Source organism: Dromiciops gliroides, chromosome 4 (genome assembly GCF_019393635.1).
Source record: "Dromiciops gliroides isolate mDroGli1 chromosome 4, mDroGli1.pri, whole genome shotgun sequence".
NCBI classification, from domain to species: domain Eukaryota; kingdom Metazoa; phylum Chordata; class Mammalia; order Microbiotheria; family Microbiotheriidae; genus Dromiciops; species Dromiciops gliroides.
Genome location: NC_057864.1, coordinates 363,425,482 through 363,449,694, shown reverse-complemented (window position 1 = coordinate 363,449,694; position 24,213 = coordinate 363,425,482). Strand labels below are relative to the sequence as shown.

At 36.1% G+C, this 24,213-nt stretch overlaps 1 protein-coding gene across 11 annotated transcripts in view; it reads left to right on the top strand.

The window, feature by feature from the left end:
• The window catches only part of PTPRK (protein tyrosine phosphatase receptor type K), a 756,597-nt gene that overhangs the window by 191,937 nt on the left and 540,447 nt on the right, over positions 1-24,213 (top strand). For all 11 annotated transcript variants that reach the window (XM_044001295.1, XM_044001287.1, XM_044001294.1 and 8 more), the window contains exon 2: positions 35-157. In XM_044001295.1, the coding sequence (XP_043857230.1) occupies positions 35-157 (123 nt within the window). The remainder of the gene's footprint in view (positions 1-34; positions 158-24,213) is intronic.

Below are 24,213 nucleotides of genomic sequence, written 5' to 3'. Positions count from 1 at the left end.
GATTTTAATTTCTTTCCTTTTTTTTTTCCTTTAGGGGGCTGTACTTTTGATGATGGTCCTGGAGCTTGTGATTACCATCAAGACCTGTATGATGATTTCGAATGGGTTCATGTTAGTTCTCAAGAGCCTCATTATTTGCCTCCTGAGATGCCTCAAGGTAAGAGCCATTGTGGTAATACCATGTTTGGAAATGAGATAAATCATTATTTCTCTCTTGTACTAATGGCTAATTATTGAATTAAAAACTATTTCCCCACTTTCCTACTTCCTAATCCAGAAATCAACTAGTCTTTGAAATCTTGAACAAAAATTTATCCAGGCTAAGATCTAATCAAAGACAGTAAAATAAATTCTAAATTTTAGTGTATGGGTGGGTTCCTGTTCATTGTGTTTACTCAGACAAGTATGGGATAATGTGAATTCTCCCTTGTGTCAGACCTGTTTATTGGAAATTGATAATTTTTTTTTAAACTTAGATTTGGGTGTTCAATGTCATGTGCCTCAGGATACTCATTCTCTCATTAATTGTTAACCAATCAGAGTTGATTGCTACCCTCAGGAACACTCACTCTTTCAAGAACATATAAGCTGTGAGCCCACCATTATGTGGGGAACTTGGCATTCAAGAGTGTCTTTGATATTTTTTATGATAATATGCTACTGCTATTAATAAAATGATTAATTACCTGGAATATATGTCTCTTGAACTTTTTAAAATGTCACAAAAATACATGCTGTGTTTTTTTTTAAGAGCCACACCCATTTATTATTAGTGATAAAGTGATTTTATATTTGGTGTTCCTTGTGGAAGCTTTAATGTATTGATATAATTTTTGTCTTATTTTCACAAGGCTCTTTTTTATCATATACCTTATGAGGGACCAATAAATGCTTGCTAACTGGCACTATTTCTGGGGGGAAATGTAAGGGATAATGTTATTCATATTACATTTAAATAAAGAAAACATTGACATTGGCAGAACTGGTAGTAGTACTGAGTTGATCAGGCTTGCAATTTAGTCCCTTAGTGCATTTTCTCACTACATTATGCAGCCTGAATTATTTAATATTAGATTTGGTGTGAAAAGGAACGTTTGTCAGTTATATAACAATGTAAATTAAGAAGAAACTTGGGCAAAAGAAAAAAAAAGATTTCTGGCTCAAATCCCTTTTGCCTCTTTTTTTTTTTTTTTGCTTTGCCAGGTATAGTTATTTTGGTAAAAAAAAACTAAGCTTTGAATAAGATATCTATGATATAAGAAAAAGATACTGTACTTAGAGTAAAAAAACAATTTTTTTGGGTCCCAACTCTGACATTAACTAGCTTTGTTACCTTGAAAAAATTGATAAAGATAGAAATATTCTTTACTCCCTTCTGTTCCATATTCTACCCATACTCCTACTCCAATGCCTCATTGTAATATGATGACCTTGGATTCTCCAGGGCTGTGTCAATTGAATGTAAGCTCTGGGAAGTTGTCCCCTGTTTGGCATATATGCCTAGTTAGAGACTGTCTCTTCTAAGGATGACTTAAACTGAGCGTGGAAAGCTTCATTACCAGTAGGCTGAGTAATTAGTGATGAATTCTTTTGTTGTGACAGTTCATGAAATAAAATAAAACATAAGCTCAACTCTATCTTTTGGTTTTGCTTGTATATAATGGTGGTGGTAGAGTGGCAGGAAAGGGGGCTAACAGTCACAAAGTTTTTAGGTATGATGTCTTAGTTATTGAACTATTGGAATGCTACCAGAAGAAAGAAATCACATCATTCTTCACATTCTCACTATGAATGAAGCTAGGAAATTGGAAATAAAAAGAAAGATGGTGCCCAGGTTTTCTTCAGAAAGGCAAACAAAGGATTTGGCAGAATTACTTTTATCTTTAGTCCAAAGACAACAAAAAACACCGTATTTGAAACTGTCACTTACTACATGACAGTTCCCAGATTGTAGAGCTTAACAGGAACATAACAACAAAGATCATGTTCAAGATTATTGTAGTCTAAGCCTCAAAATATGTTGCAGGATAAATATTAAATTGAAATAAACAAAAGTCTCCAAATTAAATCACTGTTTGTATTAGAGACTTCAAATAAATATAAGTGGGTACAGAGAAAGTTCATGAAAAATGTTGGAAAATATGGCTGAAGAATGAGAAACAAAAGCAACTTGAGGCTTGTTGACCAAACAGAAGCCACATATGTATATATCTTGAATACTTTTTAAAGAAGGGAGTAAGAAGGCTTCAGAAACAGCAACCACCAAATAATATCACAAAAAGTAAAACTGATTATATCTGAACAAAGAAGAAATAACTGCTTTTCTATCTTAGAGTTATTTCTGCATCAATTGTAAGTGCTCAGATAGATCAAACTAAGAAAAAAACACAATTGTATTGGTACAGTAGACTGTGGCCTAAGCTCTTTATGCCAAGAAATGGGAAGTGACAAAAGAATAGGTATAGAGCACAGGCTGTTTTATAAACTCTTTGAGGACAGGGACAGTTTGATTATTTGCTTTTGTATGTACAATACCCAGTGCAGTACCTGTCACTGTTTGTTAGCAGATTGAGCTTTATCATTCTCTTAAGAAAGTTTATCCACTATCAATTAGTTGTCACAGTAAAGAGACCCAGAGAGCTTAGAAAAGGTTTTAGTCAACAGACTCTTGAATTCTTTGAAAATGGAGAGAGATGGCAGCCAATGGCACCATTGACCTCGAATATAAACTTGTTTGTAATATTTCAGTGCCCTTGGAATCTCTATAAAACAGTGTTTCAAATAAGGTGCAGATCTGCATTGGCAAAGGACATTCCTCTCCAGAGTTCCTAAAACTGATGAAATGACAAGTATAGTAAGAAACAAAATAGTCGAATTTGGTCAAAGATAATTCAAGATTGCTTTTGAGGATTACTTCTGTCTTCCCACCAAAAAAACCCCCAAAACAAACAAAAAACACAAACCCAAGTGAAATGGAAATTTAAAAAATTCTTCTCTTTTCTCACACCTTGTAAATAATAAGCACAGAAAAGCGGTCAATTCCACAGAATTACTTTACCAATTCTTCCTTCCTTGTGGTGATAAAGCTGACAACATGATGAGTGAAATCTATGTTCTTTTCTAACTGTTATTTGCCATGGGTGAGTAGGCAAGTAGTGGTTGCTGAAGCTAGATTGAGCCATCTTTCCTTTGCAAGAGAAAATAATTTCACTGTGATGCTAAGAACCTTTGTTTTCTAAATTTTATTCCTACGTTGTCAGCACAATTGTTTCATTTTGTGCATAGGTTTGTTTCTCTCCTTCAATGATACTTAACCATGTTTTGCTGGTATATTTTAATTAGAAAAACCCTTGCAATTTTTCAGCATCACTATTCTCTCTGGTTTATTTAGCTTGAAGTATTAGGACAAAATTAAAAGGGGAGAGAGAGTTGGAACATGCACACATTTTGACTGTTCATCATCAGAGAATAATCAGAAAGATGTTGATTTATGGAAATGTTGCCATTGTTAATTACTACTGAGGTTAGGTAATGAAGAACTGAAGAAGTCCTGACTAGCTCAGATGACCTTGATGACTCACCTTTGATGAACAACTTAATTTGTGGTTCCTAGATAGGATGATGTGCAGAGAAAATGAAAGTGCTTTAAAATTCTGCTACATCTTCCAATTAATGGGACATTAAGTAATTAATCATTCGGGGGAAGATAAAAAGGTCATGGCCATTTTATTTTTACCTAACAAATTCTTTTAGTTTAAAAAAAAACAAATAAGGAGGGGAAATTTTTAACTTTTTGGGAAACATTCATTCTTCTCATCTGCCAGTCCATTTCTTTCATGATACCTTTATTATGCTGACTGAACACTATTGTTTGATGCTAACTCAAGCAGTTAGATATTTGACTCAAATTTGAGTTGGAAGTAGATAACTTAAAACAATTGCACCTGTTTTTATCAATCTGCTTTCAAAAGAAGAATCATTTGGTTTTTGATTGAATAAATTGTGGTATGCTAAATAGTTCATGGGATAGCAAGATTGAGTCACAAATAATGAAATTGTGACAGATGATTTCTTTCAGTAAGCATTTATTAAATGTTTACTATACATGGGATGCTATACTGAGAGCTGAGGTTATAAAGCAAAAATGAAAATATTTCCTCTCCCCTCCAGGAACCTTTTTTCTACCAGAGAAAAATTATATATACTTTTTATTTTTTTGGGTGAGGCAAATAGGGTTAAATGACTTTGCCCAGGGTCACACAGCTAGTAAATGTCAAGTGGCTAAGGTCGGATTTGAACTCAGGTCCTCCTGAATCCAGTGCCAGTGCTTTATCTTCTGTGCCACCTATCTGCCCCTATACATAGCTTTTTTTTTTTTTTTTTGAGGCAGTTGGGATTGAGTGACTTGCCTAGGGTCACGCAGCTAGAAAGTGTTAAGTTTCTGAGGCTGGATTTGAACTCAGGTCCTCCTGACTCCAGGGCCGGTTCTCTATCCACTGCGCAACCTAGCAGCCTCCTTATACATACTTTTAAATAAGTATTTACAAGCTCAATACCATCTATTTCTGAGGAAGAGTTGCTAATAACTTGGCAATCTGGGAAAGTCTTGCTTAGGAGGTGAATTGGAGTCGAGGTAGAGTTGAAATTGAAGAACATTTCTAGACATGTAGTCGTTCTGTTCCCTTTGCATAGAAGCTGAAGATGGGATGTCTTAGATAGAGAATAGCATAGAGAATTCTTTGGTTAGACAGACACAGTACTTATTTCTTTGAGTCATTTGAATTTCCCTTAGCATTTCTTGTCACGTTGTCCCCCCAAAGTCCTAAATAAACTTGGGACTCTAGAACTTTTCTCAACTCAAAGATTGTCCCCCTCCACCAAGTCCTTTAGTACCTGTCCTCACTACTGCATCTTCAGAATTAGTTTCCTACTCCTGCTTTTTCCCTTCTTCCTCTTAACACTAAGGGTATATGGAGAATGTCTGCTGCAGTCCTTCCCTATCTGTACAGAAGCAGAGGAACAAGCTCCTGAGCTCATAATTCTTTGTGACCTTTGTTGAGTCTCTTGCTATCTTTCCCAGTATGAGGATGCTAGCCTTCCTTGCTACTGTTGGACTGTAACTGAACCATGATCTTACTGAACTTTTTTCTCTTGGGATTGCAAGAGCCCCATAGGTTTGGAAACTGTTGTTTATCCAGAATGTCTAGGTGTCTCCATTTTCTGTCCTAACTTTCATATTGAATATTGGCAAACCTATTCACCTCCCTGACCTAACTTCCTTTATTGGAGAGCTCTTTGATTCCATCTGATCTATCTCATAGCCTTCCTTAGACCCACTGATCTGCATCTATGGGAAAGCTAGTACTATGAAACAAGTTTACATTCACATTTCTTGACTGGTAGTCAGCATTGAGCACCAGGGTTCTAGTTTACCATTTGCATTGCATTAAAAATTGAATATAGGGAGTACAATGAGGTGATTGGATTTTATAATATTTAAGCTCTCTTCTAGATCTGCAAACATATGCAGTTTTCTTACCTCATTAGATTGTGGTTAGATTAGACAGGATAGGATAAGGAACTGAATTTGGAATCATGAAGATAGGAATTCATATCCTGTTTTGGAGACTGTGTGACCCATAACAAGTTATCTAACATTTCTTTGTCTCAATTTTTTAATTTTAAAGTGTACAAGATAGTCTCTATGGGCAGAGATGTTAATTTTTAGAACAGAAAAGAACGTACAAATGACAATTTATAATAACAGTTGTATTATCTAGAGTCTGATCTCCTTGATGTTCCAGCCTCCCTCTAAAATTATCTGCTATTTACTCTACATATCTTGTATATTCATAGTTGTTTTGATGTTCCCTTCTCCATTAGAAAGTGAGCTTGAGGTCAAGAACCATGATTTTAACTTTCTATCTTCAGCATTTAGCACAGTGCTTGGCATGTAGTAAGAACTCAATCAATGTTTGCTTACTTCATGCTGAGGTCAGTATTTTCTAAATTGGTCATTTTTCCCCTACTTTTCTGTCAGTTGCATCTTTTTAATTTTTTTTATTGTTAATTGCATCTTCTAGTCACCTGGTCTTGAAACCTCACTCATCTTCGACTCTTCTGTTTACTTTGTCCCTTTTGTCCAATTAGTTACCAAGTCCTGATAATACAGCCTCAATGGTATTTTTTGCATCCCTGCAATTCTCTCTAGTCATGTTACCACCACTGTCATCCAGGACCTCATTCTTTTGGACTTCTATCCCTGTTCTTCACTCTGATCTTAAAATAGCTTCCAATATAATCTTCCCAATGCATAAATGACTATGTCATCTGCCTGATCAAAATCATATTATCTTTAGAATAAAATGTAATTTCTTTAGCCTGGCTTCTATGGAGATCTCCACAATCTAGTTCTAGTTGACATTTCTAGCCTGCCATACTATAGTCATACTATAGTCATACTATACTTTTAGATGTTATAGTTCCTTGAATTTATACAAGCTCTTCCTTATATGTAGGGGGAAAAAAAAAAACCCAAAACTTTCTCCAAGGATCACAGCATAACAGAATCAGGAGTGACATCAGAGGTTGTCTAGCTGAACTGAGGCCTGAAAAAAAAAATTCCCTACTGTGGTATTGTAATACATGTGACAACTGGTTATCTAGCTTTTGGTTTTAGAAAGTCATTGAAGGGACAATGCACTATTTCTATGCAGTCCTTTGTGCTTGTAGATAGTTCTAATTATTGGGAAATGTTCCCCAATGTTAAACTTTGCAAATCTGACTCTGCCACTTCTTCATATTGATTCTCAGTCTTCTCTCTTGGGTTAAAGAGATCAAATCCAATCCTTTTTTCCCCACATGATATCTTTAAATATTTGAGTGTGGCTGACATACCCTCCCTGATCTTTCTCATCTCAAAGTGAAACAGCCCTACTTCCTCTGATTGTTATATAAAATGAACTCAAGGTTATTCACTACCTGTTTACCCTCCTTGACTGTGTCCATTTAATTAATATATTTCTTAAGTTGTGATGGTCCAAACTGAACATGGTATTCCATATATGTTCTAAGGTGGTCAGAATATATTAGGCTTTTGCTTCCTTATCCCTCAGAGGTCTACCTCTCAAAGAACAACATGGTAGAATTAGCTTCTTGGTTGCCACTTTACACCATTTACTCATATTAGATATACAGTTCTCTAAAACCTACAGATTGTATGCTATAATGGAGAAGGACCATGGCTCTGTCATTGGAGGAGTCGGGTAAGAATCCCACTATAGATGTTTAGTGATAGTTAATGAACATTTATTATTCACTTTTTACATTTTAGGTACTGTGTTACCTATGTTACCTTGACCAAGTCACTTTCATTCCCTGGGCCTCAGTTTCCTCACTTATAAAATGAGAAGATTATACTAGGTGGCCTTTTAGCTTGCTTTCTAGCTCTACATCAGTGATCTTTTAATTGTTTTCAGATTTCTGTCTTACCATGTTTCCTCCATCTTGTACTTGTCAATTTTAAAATCCAAATACATTTTTTTTTCTGACTAAATTGAATCTATTAAATCCACCCCAATATTCTTGGTGTTGAATGTATTTTTTGTATTGACCCTGTCATCTGGCATATATGCAATCCTCCCAGATTTGTATAATCTGCAGATTTATAAAATATATAGTGAATTCAACACATTAATTTGGAAGCTTTCTTGCTTATCTCTTTCCATCCGAATATCTTTCTGTTCTTTGTCTTTTGAAAACATTATTTTCTTTTCTTTATTTTGTCAGCAATCCTATCATTAGCTCTTTTCAAACCCTATAAAAATGAAAAACACAAACACTCTAACAAATAAGCAAAGTCCAGTAAAAGAAATCATGCATTCATTATGTCCAAATGGTATTGTCTTATTGCATACCACAAATCCATCACTTTTTGGTTAGGTACTGGATAACACTTCTTCATCCATCCTTTGGTGTCATGGAAAGTCATTGAATTGGCCAGTTCTTAAGTCTTTCCAGGTTGTTTTTTTTCCGTACAATGTTGTAGTTACTGTATAAATTGTTCATTGATAAAAATGTTGAATAGCATAGGGCCAAGCAAGCACAGATTCCTGAAGCAGTCTACTAAAAATTGCTTTCCAAGTTTTTATCTGGCTATTAATAACTAATCTGTGTCTAGCTATTTATATATTTCTAAATCTGTCTGACTGTATTATTGTCTAGTACAATGGGCCCTTTTCCACAAGGATACTGTGAAATACTTTGTTAAACACTTTACTAAGAATTAAAGTAAGCTAAGCTATATCATATAGCATTTTAGTGATTCACAAATTTAATAACCTGTCAAAAAAAAAAGTGTGTGGGGGGATACAGTTAGCCTGGCACTGCTTATTTCTTTTTGGAAGCTATATGCTGGTTCTCCCATTAAATCTCTTCTTCTCCTTTTTCCTCAAGTTCCACTTTGATGGTTATATTCTTCATGAAGTTGTCTTGCAATCACCTGGAAGTTAGCAGACACTTAATAAACACTTATTACTTGATTCTTTATTCCTCTTCATCTACCCTTTTGGAATTGAAAGTAACCTCTCTTTCCACTGACTTTGTCATAGCACTCCGTATTTCCTTTGTCATGATCACAGGTCTACAAATTCATGTTCCTGGTAAACTGTTAGGTCCTTGAGTGCAGGGTCTGTCATTAAAAAAAAAAATGTCCCTGGTATGCAGAAGAGTATCATATATGCAGTAAATCTTTAAGAAGGTTGTTGGGTTACATTGCTATTCTCACATAAGGATTCAGTAGTCCATTTATATTGTGAAGCTAAGACAAAGTTGGGAGTTAACAGGGAAAGGGGGGAACATGTATATAACATGATTATGGATGGAAAGGGGACAGAGTCCAAGAAATGAAGCAAAGAAAGAAGTTCCCCATATGAATTGTACATTGCTCCAGTAATCATTTTAGATGATCCCTGTGTCTTGGCTACCTACCCATAAATGATACTTTTGCAAGTGGCAGTGGTTGAAACTAACTGATCATTGTTGTTGTTTGTCCTTTGTTTTCAAAGAGGACCCATGATATTGGGAAGTGATGTCTAGATGTTCAGTGAATTGGACTTAAGTGAGGCAGGGCTATGCAAAATCACCAGCTGTACTCTCTTTTCCAGAGCTGAGTCCTGTGGCAAAATATACATCAGTGTGACTAGAGATGACCCTCGGTGTTTGAGGTCATTGGGGTTAAGTGACTTGCCCAGGGTCTCACAGGTAGTAGTGTCAAGTACCTGAGGTTAGATTTGAACTCAGGTTCTCCTGACTCCAGGGACAGTGCTCCATCCAGTGCAACACCTAATTGCTGTAATTAACTGATTTAAAAAAAAATAGGGCAGAGTGGAGATCATTTACATTTAGAATAACTTTAACATAAAAATTGACAGTTTCAGTAGATCTTTTTAAACAGGTAACTGAACAGGTACAGTATCCAGAAGCATAGAACCCTTTAGGGACTCCACTAAGTATATATTAGATCTCCAGCTAACTCTAACATTTAAGCATCATATGTACTTTAGGCAGCTAGGTAGTACAGTGTATAGAGTGGGAACTGGAATAAGGAAGACGAGTTTAAATCTTGCCTTAGATGTTATCTATCTATGTTACCCTGGACAAATCACCTCTTCCTGCCTCAGTTTCCTCATATGTAAAACGGAGATAATAACAACCCTCTCCAAAGGTTCAATGTTAAAATGAGATAATATTTGTAAAGTACTTTGAAAAACTTAAAAGCGTTATAGAAATGCTAGTTATTATTATTTAAATATTGGAATAGGTAAATGAATATTAAACTTTAAGTGTGCCTCTTATGGCTCATGTGGTTAAAGACCACAGTCATTGCCCCTTTAAGAAAGCTTCCAGACTTGGCTCAGTAGAGTAGATCTTTGGAAGTAGTTGTTAGCATTTGGAAGTTGTTTGACTTTTGTAAAATGTGTTTGTTGTCTTTTACCCAGTTATCTCAGGTAAGCATTGTCTATGGAGTAGCCTTTGGTTTGTATTCACCCAAAGTTGGCCAAATAGTAGAAATAATTGGCAAATAATACTTCATTACGCTTAATGTTTTAATATTTGTTTTAAATAATTTTATTGGTAAGTTTTGTTTTGATATTACATTTATAAATAACTCATTTTATGAGATTTCCTATAAAGTAAACAAGTTAAGTAAAATTACCAGTGATCACATTTGAAAGCACATGACACAGTTCACATCTATAGAAGACCTTCTTTGTTTAGCCATTTTTCAGTCATGTCTGACTCTTGGTGACTCCATTTGGGATTTTCTTGGCAAAAGTACTGGAGTGGTTTGCTGTTTCCTTCTCCAGCTCATTTTACAAATAAGGAACTGAGGCAAACAGGGTTAAGTGATTTGTTTAGGGTCACATAGTTACTAAGTGTCTGAGGCTCAGGAATACTCATGAAGATGAGTCTTTCTGATTCCAGGCCTGGCACTAGGCCACCCAGTTGCCCAACCTCTGTTTAAAAAAGTAACAGCAACAGAAATCTATTTTCTCTTCTTCCCACCTTCCACTCCATTGGGTAAAAAAGAGAAACAAATATCTTGTAATCAATGCATCTAGTCAAACAAAACAAATTCTCTTGGTATATACATAAATGTAGGCATATCCATATATGTAATATAAGTATGTCTTTATATACAGTTCTAAATTATAACTCCATCACCTATTAGTAATGGATAACATATTATATCATTGGTCCTTTATAGGCCTGAAGAAGGGCCACTGTATTCATTGTCTTTCATATAGCTTTTAAGGTTTGTTTTTATAGTGTCATTACTGTACAATTACTTCTTCTGATTATTTCATTCTTCACCGGTTTATAAAAGTCTGCAAAATTGCTCATTTTTATAATATTGATGTTAGAGTAGAAATTATTCTTCTGATTTTGCTTACTTCACTCTGTATCTGTTCACATACAATTCTTTTTGAAATCATCTTTTAAATAATTTCTTATAGCACAATAGTACTGAATTATGTTTGTGCTTTTTTTCTTCTTCCATTTTTATCCAAAACAATCTCACGTTAAAGTCCACTTTACTTTCTGTAAAGAATTTGACTAGAAAGTGTTAGGCATATTAGGGATGAATCAAAATTCAGACTAAAAATAATTTGTTGTTTTTTCCCCTGTTTTTCTTTGATACAAAACAATTTGTAGGAAAACTGTGTTCTTTTACATTAGAGGCTTTCTTGATGAATCAGAACCCAGAGACTGTTACTGGAATCCTCCAAAATTGGATTCCCCCTCCCATACTCCTTACTGGTTTGAGAAAGAGGCAAATTACAGGGAAGAAAAGTCTCAGGTTCTGACAAAGATTTATTTAATATCAGCTTTCAGAGTCCAGTCAATTCGAATTTACCCCAGCATCTAAAGACCTCCAGTGATAAGTGATGTCCATCACTGGTTCACAGAACCATACAGTCTTTAGTTTTTAATACACACACATACACACACACACACACACATATTTTACACTATATACTTAGAGAAAATAAGATTTGGAAAGATTTTCTATAGTAGAGCCAACTTTTTTTTAAAAATTGACCCTACTTAATTAGGAAATACTCTAAGCATTCTGATAATTTGAAATTTAGTATCATTAGAAAAGTTAGCCAGAGATTTTAAAAAAGATTTTCCTTTGCTTACATGTATTAGGCAATTTATTCTCAGGCACATTCATTTTAAGATTGTATTACTTCCAGAATTGTTTCTGTTACAACAATAATTTCTGTGTAGTTCTTTACAGTTTAACAAAGCCCTTTATCCTTGCTTGCTTGTGTGATTATTAGTCCCGATCTTCTACATTTGAAATGTATAGAAGAGGGTGAAAAAGGAGGAAGAACATAACCCAAACTTTTTCTTGGCTGAAAGCAGCCCCTGGGCTACAGTTGACTCTGGACTTGTGTAGAGAGCATTTTCACATGCAGAGCCTAACATGAAAACTTTTAGAACTTTGGGGTATTTTGCCAGAATGCTTCTGTGTGGCAGGAAGGACAGTCATTGAAATGTTGCCCAAAGTATATAGAACCTATATCCCATTGCAGTGACCAATGTTATTTTTTTCCCCTCCCAAGTTTTTAAATACCCAATTGAATTTTGGGTGAAATTCCATGTGGTTGCTCTTAGATAATATATAAAATTACAAAGACATTAAAATTCAGCTTCAGTCTAGCACTTTATATATTTGCTAAGATAATTATCTTCAAAGTTTTTGCTTAAAGTAAACATACATAAGAACAGTGCTACTTATATTTATTATGATAATTAATCTGAGCATTGTTAAGGTGAATGATTCCTCTTCTGGGTTATAAAATTTACTGAGATATACTGTAAGTATATAATACAATACAATACAATACAATACAATACAATACAATACAATACAATACAATACAATACAATACAATACAATATAATATAATATAATATAATATAATATAATATAATATAATATAATATAATATAATATAATATAATATAATATAATAAAGTGCTATTATTTAACAGATCTCTTCTTTGCCAAACATAGAAACTGTAGATAGCATGTGAGATTAAAAAGCTTGGTTGACCAGAAAGAGATGCTAGTAAGCAATATGACTTTGTAATTCAGTCAGTTAATATTCATTAAGCACTTACTGTGTGCCAGGCACTGTGGTAAATGCTATGGATACAAAAAAGGCAAAAGACAATCCCTACTGTCAAGGAGCTTGCAATTTTGTGAGGGAAACAACATGCTATGTATGTATGTATGTGTGTACATATATACATTTGCATACACACACACACATATATATATATATGAAATAAGAAATGTACAGAATAAATAAGAAATAATTAACAGGTAAGGCCTTGGAATTAAGAGATATTGAAGAAAGACTTTCTATAGTATGTAGGTTTTAGTTGAGACTTGAAGGAAGCCAGGGCGGTCAGTTATCAGAGCAGAGGTAGAAGAGCATTCCAGGCAAGAGATACAGCTGGAGAAACTGCCCAGAACTGAGATGTAGCATCTTGTTTGTGGGGCAGCCAGGATGCCAGTGTCACTGGATTAAAGAGTATGCAGGGGAGGCTGTAATGATGGAATGAAAGCATGGGCCTATAGTACTGGCATGAAGTGGTTGAATTGCTGGCATTTAGGAGTCAGTTAATTTGCTACTCAGAGCTTGGTATTGAAGAGCCCTAATCCCCTTATGTTCCATATCTAGTATAGACAGCTTAGCTTTAATCTATTAGGTGGCCAAGGACCCTTTCACTAATTTATATCCCAGCCTGTTCTGCTTGTGTTTGCTTGTCATCTTAGGTGCAGCGAATAAAAAGACTTTATGTAAATATCACCTCTATTGGGAAAATAACTCAAAGCAGAAAAAACTGGGTGGTCTTCTTCTTTTTCTTCCAGCTCCTCTTTCTCCTTCTCCTCTTTCCCCCTCCTCCCCCCTCCCCTCCTTCTTTCTTCTTTTACCATTTTCTTAGAGCATCCCCTGAGGCTATAGCCTCAGACTATATACAAATAAATATATATAAAGACTATAGTCTTTAGAACTAGACAGGAACTTAGAGGTCATTTAGTCCAACTTGATATAGGAACTTCTCAACCAGGCATTATTTTAAGAAAATAATTAAATTTTAATTATTTTTGAATCATTGAAAATCTGCTTTTTGCCCTCTTCTCTTCTTCCCTCTGATTGAGAAAGAAAGGGGGAAAAAACCCCCAAAAACTCTTGCTCTATATACATGTATAGTCAAGCAAAAATCCCCCCATTGGCCATTAGACCAGGGATTCTTAACATTTTTTGTGTTTCATGGCCCTCTTTGGCTTTCTGATTAAACTTCAAAATTATGTTTTAAATGTATAAATCAAAATACCTAGGATTACAAAGGACACTAAAGGTTAGTGAAAGTAACGATAGAATTTTAGATTAACTGTCAAAGTTCCCAAATCCCTCTGAAATCTATCCACTTACGTCTTTTTGGGGGGAGTCCACTGACCTCAGGTCAAGAATACCAGTTTTAAATATTGTGTTCTGCTGCCATGACCTTTGGGAAGCTGGGATCACATTGATGAAACATCACAGTAAGATTTTATTTATTATATACCCTTTAAAATGAAGCATATTTTATTAGCTATTTATATCTTAGTAAAATACTATTTCTTGCTAAGATTAGAAAGCTTCTAATGAGTAGTGTATCTTCCCCCTCCATGTCTTTCTGTAATAAAACACCAAATGTTATATTAATGAATTCATTTGGCAGTTAGGTGGTGCAGTGGATAAAGCACCGGCCCTGGATTCAGGAGGACCTGAGTTCAAATCCATCCTCAGAGATTTTGCACTTACTAGCTGTGTGACCCTGGGCAAGTCACTTAACCCTCATTGCTGAGACAGAGGGGGAGGGGGGAGGGAGGGGGAGGGAGAGGGAGAAGGAGAGGGAGGGAGAGGGAGGGAGGAAAGAGAGAGGATTCATTGTCTTGAAAGGTTGCTAGGCTTTAGAATTTTCTGTCTCCACGTAGTGATGCTTCTGCTTTTCTTTGATTTGCCCCCCCCCCCTTTCTCTCTCTCTCTCTCTCTCTCTCTCTCTCTCTCTCTCTCTCTCTCTCTCTCTCACACACACACACACACACACACACACACACACCTCTGGATATATGCTTCCTGATTGTTTGTCCAAACAAACTTTTTGAAAAAAATAGATATTATCCCTTGCCTAAACATATACTACAAGGGAAAAGACACCTAGGTTTAAAGGCCATTTGTTGCTGAGAATTAAATGCTTTGCTAGTTAGTTTGAAGTCAAAGTTTAAAAATATTTTTCAACACATGACTTAATCCACAATGGGGCCCTTTAGGAGTAGAATTATGGGCAGTTTCATGGTGTTCTTTCCATCTACGTTCTCATGAACTTATTGGTGCATTTACCTTCAGCCCCGAGAAGGGAGTTTATTTACTGCATTTGGGTAGCAGTGGGGGTTGGCCACGAATCAGGGTCAGTGAGTGAAAGCCTATAATGGACTACTTGAAGGGGAGCCACTTAATGAAGGCTGGTTTTTAATGTAAGGACTATTACCTGCCTGGACACAAATGCAGCATGAAGAATGTCTAAATTACAGTGGACAGAAATGGCATGCTGAGGCAGGCATTTTCCCCCTGATGTTTCAGGTACATAATGTATTTGAGTTAGAGATGTACTAATGTTTCATCAAGAGGGAAGTATAGAAACAAAAGGGGGGGAAAAGGAACTTTAATATTAATGTCAGTGGCACTGGACACCCCTGACCCAGCCCTATAATGTATAAGGGATAAGATTACAGAGTGATTTCAAGAACTGTACAATAACCTTTTTTTGTGTGCCTTTAAAAATCAATATGTGATCCACAGAAACAAAATTACTTTCTCTTAAGAGGAGTACTACAGAAATTGCAGTTATGACCTTGCACCCTCACGCTACACAAATAAACTTTGTTTCTGATTTCATGACTACTGTCTACCACGTTCTCAAGTTAAAAGATCCATCACTTTGAAGTACATGCTGAATACTAGGGGCACATACTCAACAGTAACAGAAGTTAGTATTGGGGTCCAAATATTATTGTAATAGATGTGCCAGGAAACATGCCACTAAGACTTCCATACTCCCAGCCATTCCTCTCCCTCAAAGCCTCCATTTCTGTGAAAACCCGGAGGAAATTTTAAAAAGGTGTTTGTGAGTGACAGAGGTGGGGCAGACAGAATGTGGAGGAGAGGCAGAGGAATCCCGAGGTACAAATAAAGAGTCTGGATGCCAGATTGACCTGTAAGGCCTCTTTGTTGAACATTTAGTGTTCTGTGATTTTAGACAGTAAAGAACCCCTCCCCCCCAATCAAAACCAAAACCAAGTTTGAGATTCATTGGAGTAAACACTGAGCAGAGACTGCTTCTTAATTACGTTTGTCTTGAACTGAATACCTTGCAGCAGGACCTTGGTAACTTCTTTTTTTTTTTAGCAGGGCAATGAGGGGTAAGTGACTTGCCCAGGGTCACTCAGCTAGTGTCAAGTATCTGTGGCTGGATTTGAACTCAGGTACTCCTGAATTCAGGGCCAGTGCTTTATCCACTGAGCCACCTGGCTTCCCACGATAACTTCTTGATAAATATTTGTTGAATGAAACAAGGTTGTACTTTCCAAAGCTATATATTATATAATTGAATTGAGTGATACCCAAAGTATAAGAATTGATGGGCTCCATGTATAATGCAATGGGCAGCTAAGTGGCATAGTGGATAGAGCTTTCGATCTGGAATCTGAAAGACCTGAGTTCAAACTGGGCCTGAGGCATTTGCTAGCTGTATGACTGGGGCAAGATACTTAACCCTGTTTGCCTTAGTTTCTTCATCTGTAAAATGAGCTGGGAAAGGAAATGCAAACCACTCCAATCTTTCCACGAAGAAAAACCCAAATGGGGTCACAAAGAACACTACTGAACAACAACAGACACAGCAGCATGTATAACACAACATATTCGCCAAAAGAAATTATTGACTGTGAAATAAGAATTTATCAAGAAAAATGAGTATCATATATTTAGAACATATGAGAGGTAAGAAATATCCGCAACATTATAATAAAATTTTCACCTGGGTTCTTAGATTCAGCAGAAATACTCTGACTTGCTTTTTTATATACAATGAGAATACAATAAAATAAGACATAGCCAAACTTGGTGTCTCTGTTGGTTTTTTTCTGTAGCTTTTCTCACTCTTGTAATATTTGTGGTCATGATCTACTGCTCATTCTCATTCTTCCCCCCTCCCCCCATATCACTTGTCAAGTATTATCATTTTTACTTTCATGATATCTCCCATAAATGCCTCTCTCTGTCTATTCACAAAGTCACCTCCTTGCTATAAGGCCTTATTGTCTCACAACTAGACAGCTGAAGTTTACTGGTTGATCTTCCCATCTCAAGTCTCGCCCCCACTCTATTCTATCTAACCTGGAGCTGACACGTGATCTTCCTGGAATGAAGATTTAACTATCACCCTCATAATCAATAAAATCTGAGGAAAGTCAGTAAGTGCTCAGAGCTCCTGAAACAATCACTCCAAAAACCTCCAAATAACTCATAATTAATAAAATCCAATGGCTCCCCATTACCTCCAGGAAAAAATATAAAATGCTCTGTTTTGCATTGACTTCTTTCTACATTTCCATTCATGTTATACTCTGAGTCTTCTTCATTCTAGCTGCAAGACTTCCTTCCTTTCAATCTCCCATCTCAGACAGAGCCTTTTCACTCACTTTCAGCCATGCATGAAATGCTCTGTCTCCTTACCCCCACCTTCTGTTTTCTCTGGCTTTCTTCAAGATTCAGGCAAATCTCACTTTTTGAAGGAAACCTTTCCCTCTCCTAGTCTCATTTTTCAATCTTCCACTACCTTTCATCCACACTGAATGGGCATAGTTATTTGCAGGGATCTTGCCTTCCCATTCCCTTTAGAATGTGAGCTTCTTAATTTGGAACTATGCCCAAAGGGCTATAGGACTGTTCATACCCTTTGACCCAGTGGTACCACTGCTAGGTCTGTATCTGAAAGAGACCATAGAAAAGGGAAAAGGACCCACATGTACAAAAATATTAATAGCAGCTTTCTTTGTAGTGGCAAAGAATTGGAAATTGAGGGAATGCCCATCAATAGGGGAATGGCTAAACACGTTGTGGTATATGAATGTAATGGAATACTATTGTGGTGTAAAAAACAATGAGCAGGAGGAGGTCAGGGAAACCTGGAAGGACTTACATGAATTGATGATGACTGAAAGGAGTAGAACCAGGAGAACATTGTACACAATAACAGAAACATTGTGCGATGAACAATGGGGATAGACTTGGCTCTCCTCAGCAGTGCAATGATCCAAAACAGTTTCAAAGAACTCGTGATAGAAAATGTTCTCAACATCCAGAAAAAAGAACTGTGAATTATGAATGCAGATTGAATCATACTATTTCTACTTTTGGACTGTTTTTTCCCCCTTCTTTTTTGAGAGTTTTCCCTTGTGCTCTGACTCTTCTTTCACAAAATGACTAATGTAGAAATATATTTAATGTGATTGTACATATACAACCTATATCAGACTGCTTTCTGTCTTGGGGAGGAGGGGAGAAAATAATTTGGAACTAAAAATCCTGTGAAAACAAATGTTGAAAACTACCCTTGTATGTAACGGGAATGTGAGCTCCTTGAGGAAAAGAAGGCAAATATGGTCCTTTTCCTTCCACTTTCCCCATCTCTAGGCCTTAACACAGTCCTTGCTACACAGTAATAGCTTAATACATGCTTTTTAACTTACCACAAAGTTACTGGAAAATAAAGGACTGGAAAGTGTGGTTAGAAATTTACAAGATTCAGATTTAGGGTTAGACCTGAGATTTTAGCATTTTATACTATCATAATAGGTCTATCTTCTAGTTTACAGCAGGAAAAATTACCTTTTTTCTATGCATGGAGTTACTTATTACCTAAAAAAAAACCCAGCAAATAAATTTTTTTAAAATTACATTTAATTTTTATTTAAATTAATAAAAATATATCTGTTCCCCCTTTCACCCCTGTACCTGTTGTAAAAATATGCTTATGTGATTAAACAAATTCCTATGTTGTCTATGTCAAAAAATATGTCTGTTTTTGTATTCTGAGTCCATCACATCCTTGTGAGGAGGTATGTATCATGCTTTATCATCAGTCCTGTGATATCATGATTGGTTACTGCATTGATCAATTTTTAAGTCATAAGGAAATAAATTCTTAGGTAAATTGGATACTTTAAGTGTTTTCCATTACTTTAGATTGCACTGAAGACTGTTTAATTTTGATATATACTTAACTAATTTTTTAATCCATATACCAACAGTGCATGTCACCCAAATAGTTTTTACATACATTATGTCATTTGATTGATTCTCACAGCAACCCTTTGGGGGTAGATAATGTGCTAGGATCATTAGCTCCATTTCCCATATGAGAAAATAAAAACCCAAGAAAAAGCCATTGATTTCTTCAAGCTTTATCAGTATTAAAACAAGGGATTGAACCTTTATTTTAGTAACTGTTCTAACAACTCTTGTTTAATGGTTCTAGACCCCTGTTCTTTTCATTACCCTATGCTGCCTTTCTGAACAACATTTGTTTTCATTAAACATCTTCAGTAGGTACATATTAGTCAAGAAATGATGCTGTCAGGGCGGCTAGGTGGTGCAGTGGATAAAGCACCGGCCCTGGATTCAGGAGTTCCTGAGTTCAAATCCGGCCTCAGACACTTAACACTTACTAGCTGTGTGACCCTGGGCAAGTCACTTAACCCCATTGCCCTGTTAAAAAAAAAAAGAAAGAAATGATGCTGTAATTCTAGAAATTTAATAGAGTTGCAATGCTACTTTCTTAGTGAGTAGTAAGTAATGATACAGAGATGGCTCTGGGAAATTGCTGAAGGGTTTCATGAGACATGATATATGCAGGTAGAATGCAGACGTAGCAAAGGTAGACATGCCAATGGGGAGGTTTGAAGGGATAGGAACAAGAATTGCCATGTTCACTGGGTTTTTCTGTACTCCCAAGTTCGTCTCCTGCTGAGCTTTTGCTTTCATTTTTGTTTTTCTTTTTCCTTTGCCTCACTTGATTTAATAGGCACCCACAGGCTCCGAGGCAATAGGGGCTGTACAAATATAGACACTGATAAAAGGGGCTTATGAAAATATAAATGATTCCTCATGTGTAAAATGAAGGGGTTGCTATGATTCCAGAAGATTCATGATATAACATGCTGCCCACTTATTGACAAGGGCATACGCACATGCACATGCACATGCACACGCACATGCACATGCACACATGATATCGCCAATGTGGGAATTAGTTTTGCTTGCCTATGTATATTTATTACAAGGGTTCTGTTTTTCTTTCTTTCCTTTAATGATGGGGGCAAGGATGTGTGGAAGAATATTTCTATTAATTAAAAAATTTAAAAAATGGAGTTCAACTGATATTTTTTTCTAGCTTTAAACGCCATGAATTCAAGATGTCATTGAGAATCATTATCCTACATGTTTCTTTCTCAAGGAAAAGTGGATCCACTTTCTCTCCCCCTTATTGCCAATCTATTACTAGTTACAAGAAGTGGCTACCCTCTTGGCATATTTACATCTTCTACTGGATGTTAGTAGACAGAATAACAATATACTTCATGGGACTTTTAAAGTTTCAGATGGAAATTAAAGACATAAACTACTTAGTCAGCTAAATATTTGAAATGTTGACACTGGTTTTTCTGCTGAATCTTGCTGTAGAGTTGACCAGTTTCCCATTATATGAGAGTAAAGTTATTCTATAATAAGAAGAAATAAGTAAATAGGCAAAATGTCTGTTTGAAAATACTTTGGGATAAATCACCAGTAGATTTCACTGGAGCAATGAGTGTGTCTAAAATTGCAAGAATGCACTTCCCAATTTAGAATCTGAGACAAACAGATCATTCTTCCCAGAAAAGTTACAAGAAAGAAACCGAGCAGCAAACTGTTCAAACTGTTTGGATATTGCAATCATTTGTCTCATAGAGCTGCTGGTTTACTATACTTCACATGGGGCCAAGTGCCACTATAATCCAGACCTTCCTAGATAGAAAATGAAAGCTTGTCAGCTTGATCTGTTAAAAGGCCATCATGAATTTCCTCTTGTTAAACAGCACCCTTTGGTGGTCGATATGGAATGTATTTGATTAGATTTAAAGCATTTTGTAATTGTATGATGACCTAAGTGATGAAATCTAAGGCTGACTAATTCAAGAGATGACTTAACTAGACAGAAGAATTACAGATAATTAACTTAATTCATTACTAATGTTGACTTAGGGCAAAATGTTCACTTTTATAGCCTAGAGGAGTAATATTTAAAATAATTGGAAAGAATGTGTTAGTCTTTGCAAAATAGTCTAGTTTTTGAAATGGTATCCTAGAAATTTGTAGTCAGAATTATGGAAGCAGAATAGTTTCCCCAGCTGCTTCATGTTTGTTTATTTTTTATTCATACATAGAAACATGTTTTGCCATTTTCCTTTTTAATATGTAATTTATATCCCCTTTTTATGTTTTGGTAGGTTATCTATTAACTGTTGATTGATAAATGTCAAATATTGCTGCTATAACATCAAAAGAAATTTTTTTTTATTATTTCAATAGCTTTAAATTAAAATCCCCTCACCCCATTATCCTACTTGTATGCCTATAAATGAAAAACAAATGAATGTTTTAGGAAATAGTTTGAATCTGAATACTGGATATATGCACACACTACTGTTTAACTCTCCTTTTTGCTGTCACACAATTACAAAATGACAGAATGCATTGGGCTAGGAGTAATGACAGCCCAAAATTCACACACCCTAGCTAAGATAGGGAAGAAATGGCTAAGTTTTAGTTTCCATATAAGATAGTGTTTGAATATTGCTGATCTGCAAAATGGGAGTAGTTATTTGTACTGTGTACCTATATGGATTGTTGTGAGGCAAATGCTTTGAAAGTTGTAAAATGATGTATAAATGAGAGCTGTTATTTTGTGAATTTCTTGAGGCTCTCTGGAGTTATCTAGTTCTTTCCATCCGATGTCCATATGGTGTGTCTTTGGAAGAAGATACCTCTTGAGTGTCGCTAGTCTAATGGATCTGGGTTTGGGGGTATAGGTGGAATACTTGGGCAATAAATACAATCACACAGGTATGTTTGAGCATTTTAGTGAGGCCTTCCAAGTTGCCTAAGGGTAGTGACTACTACAGTGGCCTGGGAATCTGAGAAGTCATTGATTCATCCTTACTTTCCCTCTAGATAGAGTATTCACAAGATCTTATAACCATAATATGTAAATGGGAATAATTGATTTGTAATTCCTGACCCTTTCTCTCTTCAACTTAAATTCCACTCTTAACACCTCATTGTGGCCTGTTGAGTTTCCTCACCTGTAAAATGGGTATAATAACAGCACGTAAGCTCTCTGGGTAGTTGTGAAGATCATACTAGATATTTCTAAAGCACTCAGCACAATGACTGGCACGTTGTCTTCACCATAGACATGTCCATTCCCTTCCATCTTTCTGATTCTTCTTTCCCCTGATTCCTTCTTCCTCTCCCACCTGTCTGACCATTCCTTCTTCATTTTCTTAAATAGATCATTCATGTTGTCCCCTGAGCACAGCTACCCTAACAACTTGAGAGAGAGAGAGAGAGAGAGAGAGAGAGAGAGAGAGAGAGAGAAAGACAGACAGAGACAAACTGGGGATTCTCCTAATTTCTTTTCTCTATATAGCTTGCAAGGTGTTTAATTGTCTAATCTAGGCAGAGGATTCCCAAATCTTTATACCCAAACCTATAGATTTCTACTCCCATATCATTCACTGTCCTTTGGACCTCTCTGATTTGATATCCCCAAGATATCTCAAACTCAATATATCTAAATGAAAACCCTTACTCTCCCTCTACCCCCACCTAGCTCCTCCTTTCCTTAAATTTCCCTTTTTCTGTTGAGGGTTCCATCATCATTCTTCCAGTAAAGTTGTTGAACTCTCTTGTTCTAGCTAAAATCTCACTTTTTGAGGGGGTGGGGGGCTGGGCAATGAGGGATGAGTGACTTACCCAGGGTCACACAGCTAGGAAGTGCCAAGTGTCTGAGGCCAGATTTGAACTCAGGTCCTCCTGAATCCAGGGCTGGTGCTTTTATCCACTGCACTTTAATATCGATATGATCTAGCCTATTTTAGCAAACTGCTTTTGGCTTTATGGCTTAAAGACAACTTGATGAGAGAAGAAAACGTTCCATTTATGTCACACACAAATGTTTATTTAGCTCCTATTGGTTTTGGTAATTTCTATAATTTTGGATAAGAGGTTAAGGGAAAGAACAATTCAGGGATTTTAAATACTTCAGTCATAAAATTGTCTTTGTCATTTAGAATTACCATAGACAATGTTAACTTGGATTATATTGTATCATCTCTTTGTGCCTCAATTTTCTCCTTTGGGAAAAAATAGGAATGAAGGAGGTTGACAGTCTTTTTCTTTTAATTATGTTGTCAGGATTATAGTTAATGGTGTCTCTTTTCAAAATTGATGCCCAGAGAAGAAAAGATGAGAGGATATTAGATCTCCTTATATGTGTGAATCTCGAGACACGTTGATAGATGTCACATCAGGGGAAAGTTTGTTCAAATAATTACTTTATTATCAATATCAATTAAGGCATAAAATGAGGAAAGGTATGCTCACCAAAGTAATTTACCCTTGTTGTGGAGGTTGTCCTGCACAGAGTCCAGTGGAAGTGGGATTTCTTGTAGATAGTAAGTACTTCAATTCAATAAATGTTTATTAAATACCTTTTATATACCAAAGTCCATGGTAGGTACCACAGTGACAAATACAGAAATGAATCTGATCCCAAACTCAAGTAATTTAATTAATTAATTAATTAATTTTTTTAGTGAGGCATTTGGGGTTAAGTGACTTGCCCAAGGTCACACAGCTAGTAAGTGTTAAGTGTCTGAGGCCGGATTTGAACTCAGGTACTCCTGATTCCAGGGCCGGTGCTCTATCCACTGAGCCACCTAGCTGTCCCCAAGTAATTTATTTTATTGGGTTGTATTAAAACCTGTGTTAAGGGTTAAAATTCTAGCTAAACTGTCTAAAATATCTAATGAGTGGTCGCCAATAAATTATAAGCTTTAGCAAGAGTTACACTTTTAAGCGTTTATTAAGGAGAATAAGAATTTGGTAAAGAGAGAGAAAGGCCTAGATTCCTATCTATTAAAGGGAGAGCACATTTCTAGCTCCGATCTCCACCAGAGTCCTCAGGAAAGAGAGCGAGAGCCAGTCTCTTCCTTCCTCCTCCCACTAGTCCGTGTCACTTCCTGACGCCAAAGAAAAGACTCCTGGTCTTGCCCTCAAAGACCTTCCTTTCATGGGCGGAACTCTTCTACAGTAAGTATCCAGCAGGTGGCATCATTCCAATCCTTACACCTGGAATATTACAGAATGTAGTAATCTACACAGGAAAAAACAAGTGGATGAAGAATGGTTCTTGTTGTCCCTACTTTGGTATCAATTGGATGGATAGCCCATTGAGCTGGTACATCATTACATATATCTT